We start from the raw sequence: 13,944 nt of genomic DNA on the forward strand, positions 1-13,944 counted from the left end.
GTGGATGACGACTTGTGATTTGGCGCGGTCCTAGTGAGATGAGACCTTCTGCCCAAATTGCCCCCCTGAGAGCCAGGACGCGTGACTGTTTTTAGAAATAATTTTTTAATTGATTTTGTAATTAACAGTTCATCTACAATATTGATGCATGAGTCCTCAGATTGATAGGAGGGAAATTGTTTTCAACAATGAAGTTGTACTTTCCTATTTATCTTTGTAATGTGATTTAGCACTCTGCATTTTTAATTGGAAATATAATTCAAAAACATGGAAAGCCAAAATGCTTGTTAGTTTCTTTGTAAAATATTCTCCACCCCACTAACTCTGCCCTGAGTTTTAGAATATTATATTATTTCCAGAATTAGCAAAATGCTAAAATGCCTCTAAAGATCAAAATTATTCTTAATTGAAGATTTATTTCTAATTTTTGAACATTGTAAATGGACACTTGAGGATGCTTTGCGGCTACAGAAAGGTTTTTTCCTCAAAATTGGTCATGCTTAATGATCAGAGCAAGAAAGTTATCTGGAATTAAGAGTCTAAATGGAGAAGGTTTTTTGTAATTATATTGATTCTGTAATTCAAAGACTAAAGTAGAAATATTTCTGTAGTTTACTTGATAAAAAGAATAAGGGCTAGAATATAGGGATATGATAGTGAATACTATTCACACCTTTTTTTCCTCCCCAAAAAAAGATGTGCAGTGTTTAAGTAATAATAAAATATAACTGCTGCCAAAAAAAAAGTTTAGTCATACATTGTGCATAGAGTGTATCAAAATCATCTGTAGCTTCATTAACTTCACTGGAAATTACAGCCAGGATAATGTCAGAGATAAAGACAGTTCAGCATACTAAAATTCAGGGCACACTGAAGTGAAAACATATCCTTCCCTCATCTTAAAAGAAATAAAATTGCTGTCTTAAAATGAAACTGTTGCAAGGAGTTAAAAAGCAGCCCAGCCATTTCACTTCCCTTTCAACAGTGTTTTGACTGCTGGCATTCAACATTTCAGCTTCAGGTTGTATATGCAGCAGATACCAAACTTCTAGCAGCTGTAGGTACACTAACCTGTAGGTGTAAAATAGCACCTGCAGAATTACTCCCCCATCAATGGATATCAGACCATTAGTGTTTCATTTTAAAAATGCTGCTAAAATTAAAATAAAATAGAATTGGATTTTTTGTCTTTTTTTTTTTTTAATAGACAAAACCAGAATAGCTTATTTTCACAGAACTGGGAACTCGATTAATGTAAATGCTGCTAATTTAAAAAAAGTAAAATGCCATTATAAAATCAATCAGTAGCAATTCATATTTTAATATATTTTATTGCTGCTTCTCCTTTCTTCCACTACTTATTTTTCTGGTTTAAAATTTGTTAGCCTTTCTATAGCTGTAGAGAGTATAATAAGAAATCGTGGGTGTTTCAGACATTTTTGCCATATCTGCACTGCCTAGAGAGATTCCCAGGTTGACTCTACTGTAAACAGTAGACAAAGGTGGTCTTATACCTCTGTATCTGTGTTCATGATTTATGATACAGTGTCATAATACTTTCCCTGCTGGTGTTTGGAAGCAGGAAAAAGAAATTGTAGATTGTATTCATATTGATTGTATTTTGTTTGAATAAATACCACAAGCTTTGCTTTGGCCAACAAATCTCAGTAGTGCGAGCATTAAAACACCCCGGCTGGTAACTTTTCTTTAGGCCTACAGAACCTGCTTGTGCAGTACTGGATCTAATGCTGCCATTTGGTTCCCTGAAAGGTGGGGAGGAGTAGTTATTTTTCAGGGAGATTTTCTGACAGCCCCTATCAAATGTTCCCTGTGCAGGGTTGGCAGTGCCATGCCACTTCTATAAATTTCCACAAATGCAAGATGTGGCAACCTGGTAGATTGTTCTGATTTCAAATGAAGTGCAAATAAGACTTTGAAAAGTTTAAATATATATGTAAGAGCACAATACTGAAATGTATAGACATTTCAGTCCTGCCTACGTTGAAATCTATACAGGCATGATTTCAACGGTTACAGTTAATATGTAAGTATGGAATTTATCAGGTTAGTTTTAAGCATCTGCATTGATTCAGTAGTAATTAATAAAGCCTTTATGCTTGATCTCCAGAGAAGTAACTCTTTCTTTGGCATTGTCCTTGTCCTGCCAGTATCATGAGCTCCTTCCTTCTTTCCCTACCTTCTTCTGTACATAAAAGCCAGGAGGTACCTTGAAGCTGCAGGATGCCACAGCCCCGCGTTCTGCCTCACACCACCCAATTGAAGCGAGCTGGCACCAATGAGCACTTTGTTTACCCACGCAGAAAATCAACTTTGAATGGTTTCCAAAACATGCATGTACCAATTACTTCCTCGTGTGTAAGGGAAGGTGAAATATTTACAAAATGTGCTTGAAGTGCACACAAGTGCGCGCACGTGCACCTGAACACTCCGACACAGCAAAGATGACCTGCTCATCTCTTTTGTATTAGGAAACATTTCCATGTATCGATTAAGTAATACTAAACAGGGAGTTGCAGGTGAGCAGTTTTTTGAAATTGCCTAATCAGTAAGGGCTAAATTAGGCCCTCAGTCCAAATGTTGCAGAAGAGCTTATGAGTCACAAGTGAGACCAGAGTTTTAAGAGGAGCTCAGTTCCCTTCTAAGACCTAATGTAAGGAACTAGAGTGTCAAAATACATTAGCACATTTGAAAGTCTGATCTGTGTGCATCTGCTTAATAGGCTGCTGGCATCTTGAAAAATCTGACCCAAATGTGGATGCTAGGCACTTAAAAGTATAACCCTATGCACTGTTGAAAATTTAATCTTAAACACTAATACTGGCTGTCTAGCCTGTACCATGAGAAGGAGAAAAGAACTTCTGCTCATCATCACAATTTCTGGTCTCTGATATTAGCTCTTCTAAAAAAACAGTTGTCACCCTTTCATTACTGAAGGAGTGAGAACCAAAAAGTATCTTCTGCATTTTAGCATAATGAGGTGCAGTTATACTGTTATCCTGGTAAAAAAATTAGTAAGTTCTTACGAGTTTTTTAGCTTTCCAGACACTGTACTCAGAGCACCAGGATATCTATCCCCATTAAATGAAAGTATCATAACAGAAATTAATTGGTAGAGCCCAATAAATCACTTATTCCACAGGACATCATCTTTATTATATGTTTATGTCACAACATACTGTATTTAATTTCTAGTAATGTCAGTTTTTTCCTTTTATTTTATGTAGTCATCTTGTGTTAGAATTCATGATATAGATAGATAGATGGATACGTACATACACACATAGGGCTGTGTTAAGAGTGTGTTACCTGTGTTTATTTTGTCAAATATAAATAACAAGATCTTAATTCTTTGATATAGTTTTGTATAGGGAGTGGTACAGCATAGAAACAAGGTTTTAGAAAAGGAAATTGCCACTGTAGTCAGTTTTCGTGTTGCTTTAACATAGTTTCTTCCTCATATTCCATTTTAATGTAATCAAATAGATGGCATTCACAATTTTTAGAGAAAATAAATAACTCTGCTACCATTTGCTTAAGTTAGCATAAAGAAATGGCAGCAGAGTTAATCAATGGTTAATTAATGATTAATCAATGGTTAATCATAATTTTTTTTTCTAGTAGCTGGTGTAGTAACTGAATAACTTTGAGATATTCCTCACATAGTTATGAAGTAAGTAGACATTATTTACATGTTAGTAGCCTGAGACTTACAAGGGACAGGAAGCCAAACTAGTGGCTCTCAGTGGTAATAACTGTGATAATTGTTCATATCTTGGTAGTGGATAAAAAGGATTTTCAAGCCTTCAATTTCCATTTTCTTTTAGTTGGTATCTCACCCCCCAGCTCTTTTCTCAGACTTTTAGTAGCCTTATTGAGTAGATACTGAAACCAGTTCATAGTATACAATTTGTTTTGCATTGTAAATACATCCCTTTATTTATTACCCTTGCTGCCTATCCTAGTGGAAAGTAAACCATTTCAGGAATTAAAAAAAATACTTGTTTACTATGTTTTGACTTACTTTATGACAGTGGTTTTAGTTCACCATTAAGCCTGTTAGTCCCTGAAATAAATAGGCACGTTCCATGAAGCAATCTCTTTTCTTTCTATGCCTTCCTTCCCTACTGTGTTTAAGAAACTGTTTTGAGGCTTCAGTTTCTATATATCTTCTGAAAAGTAGGCCAAACTAGGGCAATCCTGACTAAGTCCTCATTCAGTAAAATCAATCCTACAAGCCTTTGTTTTGCTTTTTGGTTTCCACTGCCTATAATTCCTATGGACAAGGAATTCTTAATTTATTCCTCTTTAATTTTCAACATATATTACGATTGAAGTGTCTGTTTCCAATAGAATACTCAAGATGTCAGATCATTTTTGCCTTACTTTTTTGCAAGGGAAAATATTTTGTTTGCCTCTGTGCTTGTCTCTTATCCTAACCATGCAGACCCCATCAAATAGTTCTGTTCAGGAAAAACAGGCAAACAGGTAGTCAAAATGAAGTATATTTGTTTACCACACATAGGGAAGACCAAAGTAAGTATCTGGGGCAATAGACTGGAAAAGGATGGGAATTCTTGTGGGATGAGAGAACCAAGAATCTAGTTTGGTTTCCTATGACAATTTGCATGGATTGCTTCTATCTTAAGCAATATGCTTTTCAAAACGTGGGCAAGCATTTTGTGTCCTTGTGCAAATCTGGCATATGTATCAGGAGGAAGGGTTCTGTAATTCTGAGAACAGTTCACCCATTAATAAACACTGCAGTGGATTTTGCAGGGTTTTTGGGTTGGCAGTACAATCGAGATAAAAAATTCCTTTTATTTGAGACATAATCCAGATTAGGATTTTGTTGTCCTTACGTAAAGCAAAAATCATTTTGCCGTCTGTTCTTACTCTTCATCCCATCCAGTTCTTCCAGGACTCTGGAAGATATAATAATCTGATTTGTCCAGTTTGAGTTTGTGAACTGCTCAGCTATACAGAATCACAAACATCACAGCAATTGCTGTCTTTCGAGTACTTGTTGGTATCTACCTCTCCAGTGTGGTTTACCAGCATCTTAATGTGTGTATTCACTGCTACATGCTCCCTGCTGCTTGATTCACTGTAATAATTTCTTCCTTCCTGCTGTCTGAATTTTCTGACATGAAGAAACACTTCATTTGAGACCCCTGGTTTTCTACTACTTCTTAGTGATATTATGTACAAAATACATACATACCAGCCTTTACCTTTCCTCGGAGCAGTGTTTTGAGAGGCCTTCTTGCCCTCAGTTCAGGTGCTTTCTGATTTTTAGCTAGCTGTTGTTCTTTTTGATGTGTTCTAAATGATTCCTGAGTGGCTGGATGTTTGTTTGCTGCATTTGAGATGAAGCTGGAATTTTAAACATGGTAGATTTTAATCTGAATTTCTCTCTGAACCTTGCGGTGGTTTTTTTTGGATGAGAACTCCCGTTTTCTCCTGTTTCTGTGTGATGATATGATCAATCAACTGATCAAAAGAGGTACAATTCTATTTTCCCATCCTGTGATGGTGAAAGAAAGCATTTGCAAGGATAGAATGAGATTCTCCAAGCGGAACTCATTTGTTGATCTCACTCTCTCCCATCGCGGTTTTGATCAGGAACAACTTTTCCCCTTGCAAGACTGAAATCCCATGTTCTCAGCAACACATGTTGTGTCACCAATTCTTGTATTCATCTCTTGAGCTCAGTTTCAGTAACCTGTGTTTTTGCAGGGCATTTACCATCAAATTCTTCTTTCTTTCAAATGACACTGTGAAATTACCCTGTTTAATTTCATTGTTTATATGGGCAGTGATTTTTAAGTGTATTACATCTGGGTATAGGTTTTGTCTGGATATTACCTGTGTAGGACATAATCATAAATTATCCAGACTGTCTGCAAAGCCACTTAAAAAAACACAAGCCAACCCATAAACAAAAGAATAAGGGTTTTCATGGTATAGGAAGAAAATTCAAACTCTTTGTACTCCACTTATAATTCAATTTCATATTACCTGTGAAATTTCGTCTTTATTTCTGGATTGTCACACAGATTTTCTGTGTTTCCTTAGATTATAGTGGTTCTTGATGACATCATTGAGGATTGGGTTTATTCCAATAAAATAAGCAATATTTAGCAAAAAGTTAAGCCTGTTCTGAATTCACTTCTACATCTGCCAGTCAGTAGTTACTGAAAAGATTTCTCTCTTTTATTTTTCCTCCTCTTTTCCCCTTGGCTAGTTCAGCATTTTCAACCATTTTGCTTATTTTCAAAGGCTTACGCCTGAGGGATTAAGATCTACATTCGTTTAATATTGGGAATAAAGTGGAAGTTCCAGACTGCAAGGCTAAAACTTGAAGAAGGATCTTTATAGAGATTAATATTTTCCTGAGCAATCTGCAGGCTGAATCATGGTCTAATTAAATAGCACAGATTTATTGAGTTTGCATTTAAACATTGGCAGACCCTAGAATGGGCAAAGCTGAAATGAGTTTGAATCTTTGCTGTAAATGGGGAGTTAAATTATCATAGTAATTTGATTACATAATTTTTAAATCTTTCAAACTAAATGGCCATTTTAAAAGAACAGTTTGAAGTCTTAATCACTGTTGGAAGGGCCCCTCTCTCTGCTGTTTTTTCTTACCCCATTTCCTGTGACCAGATCTGTTCCCCAGGGCACAGCTTCCTGTACTGCTCCATGAACCACCATTTGGCAGTGGAGTGCTTGCATTAGGGCAGCAGAGAACTCGCTGATCACATTCTTCCCAACTACTAAATTAATTTCAAAGGCAGCAACAAATACATTAAATGCTTTACTACTATTACTTTTCTATATAAGTAATTATTCTTTTTGCTGGAGGGATGGTACACAATCACCCCTGCAAGGAGAGGGTAAGATTCCTTGGACTTGGATGTTGTCCACACAGTGGAAGAGTTTTGAGAGCATAGAGTGTAGTAGCTGTGTTAAAGAGCAGGATTTGATTCACCTTCAATTCTTGCATTTTCTGGGGGGTGTTCTCTTCCTCTTTCTCCTCCTCACACAGTTTCATTGTAAGAAACATGCAGAGTATAGATATTTCTAACACTACAGGCCAAATTGCTATCCAAACTGCAGAGTTAAACATCTTAGGCAAGTTTCACCTCTTTGTGAAAAATATATTAGTCTGGACTCCATCCATCATCTATTTTCAAACTCAAACATGGTTACAGTTGCAAATACTGATTCTGGGAAGAATCAGACCAGTTTTCTAAAGATTAAAAAACTAAATCTTTGTAGCCATGTTCTCCAGAAAGACCGGTCTCTTCATGCAGTATAGTGTGAAAAAAAAAGTCTCAAAAACAGTCAGTCTTTGACTCACCAAGGATTTGTTGCAGAAAAATTGCTCCTATTAATTCCCCAGCAAATCTGGCCCTGGCACTGTGAGCGTGGGGAGAAGAGGAAAAGATTTGTAATTTCTGTACGAACAGTGCATGGTTTATGAAAAATTTGTGGTAGTAGATCTTGTGTTCTGTAGCACAGAATTGAATAGCCAAGGACTTGGTAAAGAGTTAGGGAGTGAAGACAGCAATTTGTTTGGAGTTTGCTTTCCAGGTTAAGCCTGGTGGCTGGACACTATGCTTAAGACATCAGTCACATCTGTATGTGTGTCTCTGTGTGTGTATGTGTGTTAGCATGTCTGTATTGATTACATATGTTTGTAGGACACAGAATTCAGGAGTTTTCTCTTATTGACACAGAATTATTAAATAGAATTATGATATTAGAAAACTATCAAAAATGTATGGATTTGGAGAATCGTTTCATGTTAATTAGAACTAAATTTTGCTAGAGGTAATACTCACCTGTCATCTTTTTTAAAATGTTGTAGCCTTTTTTGTCCCTAAGAGAGATATTTCTGCATCTCTGCTTTCAGCACAGGGTACCTTGATGTGCAGTTTCACATCCCTGCAGTGTGTGTCTTACTTGCATGCTTCTTAGAGCATGTATTCACTAAGACTCGGAAGTATTAAACATGTAAAATTCCCATAGGACTCCATTATGTGTAATTAACAGATAAACTGTCATCAGAATCAATAAAACATGCTAAATGATCCAAACTTGTATATAATTAAGTGTCTGTTTTAGAGTGGGAACTGTAACTTTTTTTTATTTTTTTCTTTTCAATTTGCACATTTGTTTTGACAATAGAAGCTGGAACATTTTTGTTAACCTGTTACTTACTGGTTTGTGTTTTGGTTTACATGTTTGTATTTGAAAGGAGAGTGGTATTTACTATCTTGTCTAATTATCTGAGGAAGTAGTTGCACGTCAGCTTTTAGGAAATGAATCTTAGATGCCTCTTAATTCTGTGAATGTAATTCAGATATTTGAAGCGTGTGTAAAATTTGATGTTTAATCATCAACAGGGTGAAACATGAGGCTTTGTCAGATACTGATCCAGGGCATCAGGCTGCTGAATACATGTCTTGGAAACAATAATAGAAATGGGTTCTTCTCTATGCAGCTCCTCAGTTATTATTCTGTCTGAGAATGGTAGCTTTATTCCAGACTCAAAAATTAAGATGCAAAGCAGCGTTGTACTAACTAGTGTTTCCAAGAATAAACTGTAATTTTGCCGTGTCCCAGTTTCACCCTGAGCAAAGCTTGCACAGTGTAACCTGTCCCTAAGACTTGTACCCCCTCACAGCAGTTATATTTTCATATACTGTTTTATTGGTTCTGTAAGTTTGTCCACCATCCAAATTTTGGTAGCTGATAGGGGCTGTTTGGTGGCCCCTTTCACCTATGGCTGTTCTTCCTTACTTGCCTTCACCTCACTTAGGACCACATCAGGGCTTTTTTGGCATTTATGACTACATAAAAGTCAGAGAATTAGGGCTGCTCATCCAAAGTCATCTCAGCATGGTCCAGTAACTGCGTATTCTCAGGGACATCTTCCCTTTCTGTATCTATCCAGTTGAGGGTTTTACAGTTATTTCAGTTAGGTCTTTTCTTTTTATTTCACACTTCCATTGCTTTAATCTTTCCAGGTCATGTAGCAGTTTAGTTTAGTTCCTGATGTGTGTTGTGTCTAGGCTTGTCACTCAATACTTACACCACCAAAGCATCTCACCTGGAAAGGTACAGGGCAAGGTGTTTGCTTTGAGTGTTTTATAAAAAATGCAAAACCCCGACACTAACAAGATAAACCACCGTCTGAGTGGGTGGGAGAGAAGGATTACACCTTGTAGGAGATGTTAGCTTCACAGAACAAAAGCTGTTCAGGAACATGCTAAGTGTTGCCTGTCTGTCTGAATATGCCTGAGAGAGAAAAAAAATTGCTAAACCTAGCAGGAAATCCCATCAAACCCGCATTTCCCTGGTGTTGGTGCAGTGGTCCCGATCCCACAATCAGCGTCTCTGAGCAGCGAGTAACGACCATGGCTTCCAACTCGGCAGCCTTGGAACCTGACACTGAGTGTTACTGAGCTGTTCCACAGCAGGGCAGTCATCCTTGCTTCCCTGATAGAACACAGCCCTCCATTCATTCAGCCCTCTGGTGCTGTCATTTCTCCAAAGCAGTAACCGTAAAGATGGTTTGCGGAGCACCGGCGGTGACTGTTTTACTTGTTTGAGAGGGATGAGGAGAAGAATTACTTACCCGAGAGTTAATTGTGCGTTTGTAGTTCCATGGCATTTCCATATACTTTGCTGAAGGTCAATATAGAAATTAGTGGGTAATTATCTTCCTCCTTTGTGGAAGGCGATGGACAGAACCAGTGACAGTCGTGCAGCCGTAGCATTACAAACTTCTGGCACACCAAACTGAAACCTCCTGTTGCTCTTTTGTTTTGCAGACTCAATGCACATAGAGGATGTTGAGGCAGTGCAGAAACTTCAGGATGTCTTACATGAGGCTCTGCAGGATTATGAGGCTGGGCAGCACATGGAAGACCCGCGTCGTGCAGGCAAGATGTTGATGACTCTCCCGCTTCTGAGGCAAACCTCCACCAAGGCTGTGCAGCATTTCTACAACATCAAACTGGAAGGCAAAGTCCCCATGCACAAACTTTTTTTGGAAATGCTGGAGGCCAAGGTCTGACTAAAGCATCATGGGCTTCCCCATCATGCACGTTTTAAAAAAAAAAAAAAAAAAAAAAAAAAGGGAAAATAAACAGGGTAATAATGGCAAAGAAACTTAGTGTTTAATTAAGGAAAAAATGACTGCACTGATATTTAGCAGCAAGACTGTGAAGCAGCTTTCAACTTTTTCTTCTGTGTCTTTCTGATGCAGTTTTTTCTTTTCCTTTTCCTTTCCTCTCTTTTCCTTTCTGTTCTTTCCTTTCCTTTTTTCCTTTTCTCTTTATTCCTTTGCTGCTGAACTTTTTAAAAGAGGTCTCTAATTGAAGAGAGATGGAAGCCAGGCCTGCCAAAGGATGGAAATCCATAATATGGATGCCAGTGAACTTATTATGAACCATAATGTCCCCAATGACAAAGGAATCAAAGAGAGAACCACCGTACCTAGCAGTACAGTACAACACGATGAACTGACTGAATGCAGTATTAGATTTCATAGGAGCAGTCTCTAATTAGACGACTAAGCGACGATGCATCGGCTGCTTCTTATCATTGCATTTTCCATCTAGATCAGTTACAGCCATTTGATTCCTTAATTGTTTTTTCAAGTCTTCCAGATATTTCTTAGGTTAGCTACAATGTAACTTTTTCAGGGAATAGTTTAAGCTTTATTCATTCATGCAATACTAAAGAGAAAGAAATACTGCATTTTTGTGCTGGCTTGAACAATGATGAACAATAATGAAGGACAAATGAATCCTGAAGGAAGATTTTTTTAAATGTTTTGTTTCTTCTTACTAACGGAGATTTTTTTGTACCAGCTTTACCAGTTTTCAGCCATTTATTAATGTGGGAATTTATCTTACTAAAGCAATAGTCGAAGGGAAGGTGCATATTATCACGGATGCAATTTATGTTGTGTGCCAGTCTGGTCCAAAACATCCAGTTTCTTAACATGAGCTCCAGTTTATAACTAAATGTTCACTGACTCAAAGGATTAGATTACACCTGCAGTATATCCGAGTAGTCTAACATATAAATACTCCATGTCAAATACGAATCCGTAACGGTGTTAGGAGACAGCGACCGTACAAAGGTATGGTTGCTATGTGATTTCTAACTGCTTCAGTTGCAAATGAACGAGATACTGCCTGTTTGCAAAATTATAACCTCACACGCAGAAAAACCCTATGAACCAATAGTAGCTTAGAGGCAATGAGGCAAATGCCGCCGTTCGCAAAATTAAGAAATCAGAGTAGTAGACTTCTGACCAAATTGAAGAATTTAACACTTCTATACCTTATTTATTGATTTAGACTTTATTTTGTAAATGGCGATCCTTAACAAGTAGCTAAACCAGTATATGTGCTTTTCAACCAGTATTGTCACAGCATGAAAGTCAGTCAGTTTCAAGACTGTTACGAGGTGTAATCTAATGTATAAACCGATTAGATGCCCCCAGAAAACTACAGTCGCTAAATAACCAATAAACAATAATCTCCATCAAATGCTATACCAATGTACCAGTGTTAGTAGCTGCTCCCTGTACTATGTGAACATCCTTATTCTATGTACACAGATGTAATTAAAATTGTAATCCTAACAAACAAAAGAAATGTAGTTCAGCTTTTCAATGTTTCATGTTTGCTGTGCTTTTCTGAATTTTTATGTTGCATTCAAAGACTGTTGTCTTGTTCTTCTTGTGGTGTTTGGATTCTTGTGGTGTGTGCTTATAGACACAGGGTAGAATTAGAGACAATATTGGATGTACAATTCCTCAGGAGATTACAGTAGTATATTCTATTCCTTACCGGTAATAAAGTTCTTCCTAGTAATAATTAAGAGATCGAAACTCCAAACAAATACTCGTTATGAACAGATACACACTGAAATCATAATATTTTCAAAACAAGGGATAATTTCTGTAACAGTTTATTATAGAATACCAATGTATAGCTTAGAAATAAAACTTTGAATATTTCAAGATTATAGATAAGTCTAATTTTTAAATGCTGTAAATATAGCTTTTATTCAATCATCTCTCAGATGTTGTTATTAACTCGCTCTGTGTTGTTGCAAAACTTTTTTGGTGCGGACAAGTTTCCAAAACTATTGCTACGTTGTGTGCTTTAAACAAAATAACAAAGGGCCGATGCTCCATTGGCCTCGTGCTAGGAAAAAAAAACTGTGTATCTATCATTAGCTATATGGGACTATATTGTAGATTGTGTTTTCTCAGTAGAGAAGTGACTGTAGTGTGATTCTAGGTAAATCATCATTAGCAATTCATTCAGATGGTCAATAACTTGAAATTTATAGCTGTGATAGGAGTTCAGAAATTGGCACATCCCTTTTGAAAAATGTCAAAAAAAAATACAACTCCTGGGAAAAAGGTGCTGATTCTATAAGATTATTTATATATGTAAGAGTGCAAAAAAAAAAAAGTTTATTTTCCAGAAAGTTTGTGCAGGGTTTAAGTTGCTACTGTTCAAGTACACTATATATATATAAATATATAATATAAATATTGTTTTTGCTGTATCACATTAAAGAACTTGGGCTTCAGGGTCAAAAGCCAATCAACTAGAAGTATACAAAACCACACAAAAAATGGAGATGTGTTAAAGGCACACGGTGCAAACTTTAGTTTTTATTTTCTGTAATTTTTTGGAGCTGCAAAAGAACAAGTATCTCAAGACTGTAAAACCATTACCTGAAACTTAGCTAAAAAAAAACCAACAAACTGCACGGGCTTTATAATGTTGTTCATCTTAAACCTTGCTGGAGAAGAGTTCTTTCAAGACCACTTACTTAATGTGAAGTGTTGGGAAAATTTCAAAGGGTGTATGTTTTAGCCATAACAATTTAATTTCTATTTTTGCTTCATTTTTTAATTTTTTCTTATTTAAAGCAATATGATTGTGTAACTCCCAGAAGTTACACATTTGTTTCAATCAGATCAGATTGTTGTATTTATTCCACTATTTTGCATTTAAATGATAACATAAAAAAGATATAAAAAATTAAAACTGCTATTTTTCTTATAGAAGAGAAAATGGGTGTTGGTGATTGTATTTTAATTATTTAAGCGTCTCTGTTTACCTGCCTAGGAAAACATTTTACGGCAGTCTTATCGTGCAAAGATCGCAAAAGGACAAAAAAAATTTAACTGCTTATAATAATCCAGGAGTTGCATAATAGCCAGTAGTTAAAAACTGAAACAAAACAACAAATGAAAACAAACATGTCTATAGCTGTAGATGGGCTTCACATCTGTATAGCAATCAACTGTATATTTTTGTGATGTGTATCATACCGTGTGCTCCAACCAATGTCCATTTGTGTAAATGTATTTATTTTATATTGTATATATTGTTAAATGCAAAAAGGAGATATGATTCTGTAACTCCAATCAGTTCAGATGTGTAACTCAAATTATTATGCCTTTCAGGATGATGGTAGAGCAATATTAAACAAGCTTCCACTTTTGATTGCTTTTATTTTATTTTTTGTGTTATGGGGTTTTTTTGGTTTTGTTTTCTTTTTTGGAGGAGGAAACAGAGCACTTAGCATTACCTTTTGTTACTTCCATTCAAAACAGAGCCAGTGTTAGCACTTCTCCCTTAAAGTACAATGTGAGTGTAAATAAATGCTATATAAAGCCTTGTCAGAATGAATTCCGGTGTGGTACAAGACATTTTGCATACTCTTAAATATGCAAAATGTCTCATAGCACATTAGAATTCAGGCTGGCAGGCCTTTATATAGCACTTATTTAATCTTAAAGCATCTTCACATCAACCTGCATTACTCAAAATCATTGCCTTTCTGTCAATGCCATAAAAGAAAACTTTCCCA

General features: G+C 36.4%; 1 protein-coding gene across 20 annotated transcripts in view; it reads left to right on the top strand.

Moving 5' to 3' along the window:
* The window catches only part of ESRRG (estrogen related receptor gamma), a 398,405-nt gene extending 384,828 nt beyond the window's left edge, over positions 1–13,577 (top strand). For all 20 annotated transcript variants that reach the window (XM_032681996.1, XM_032682006.1, XM_032681992.1 and 17 more), the window contains one exon: positions 9,864–13,577. In XM_032681996.1, coding sequence (XP_032537887.1) covers positions 9,864–10,108 — 245 coding nt within the window. In that variant the 3' untranslated portion in view covers positions 10,109–13,577. The remainder of the gene's footprint in view (positions 1–9,863) is intronic.
* Positions 13,578–13,944: the final 367 nt, after the last annotated feature.

This window comes from Chiroxiphia lanceolata, chromosome 3, assembly GCF_009829145.1.
Source record: "Chiroxiphia lanceolata isolate bChiLan1 chromosome 3, bChiLan1.pri, whole genome shotgun sequence".
NCBI lineage: Eukaryota > Metazoa > Chordata > Aves > Passeriformes > Pipridae > Chiroxiphia > Chiroxiphia lanceolata.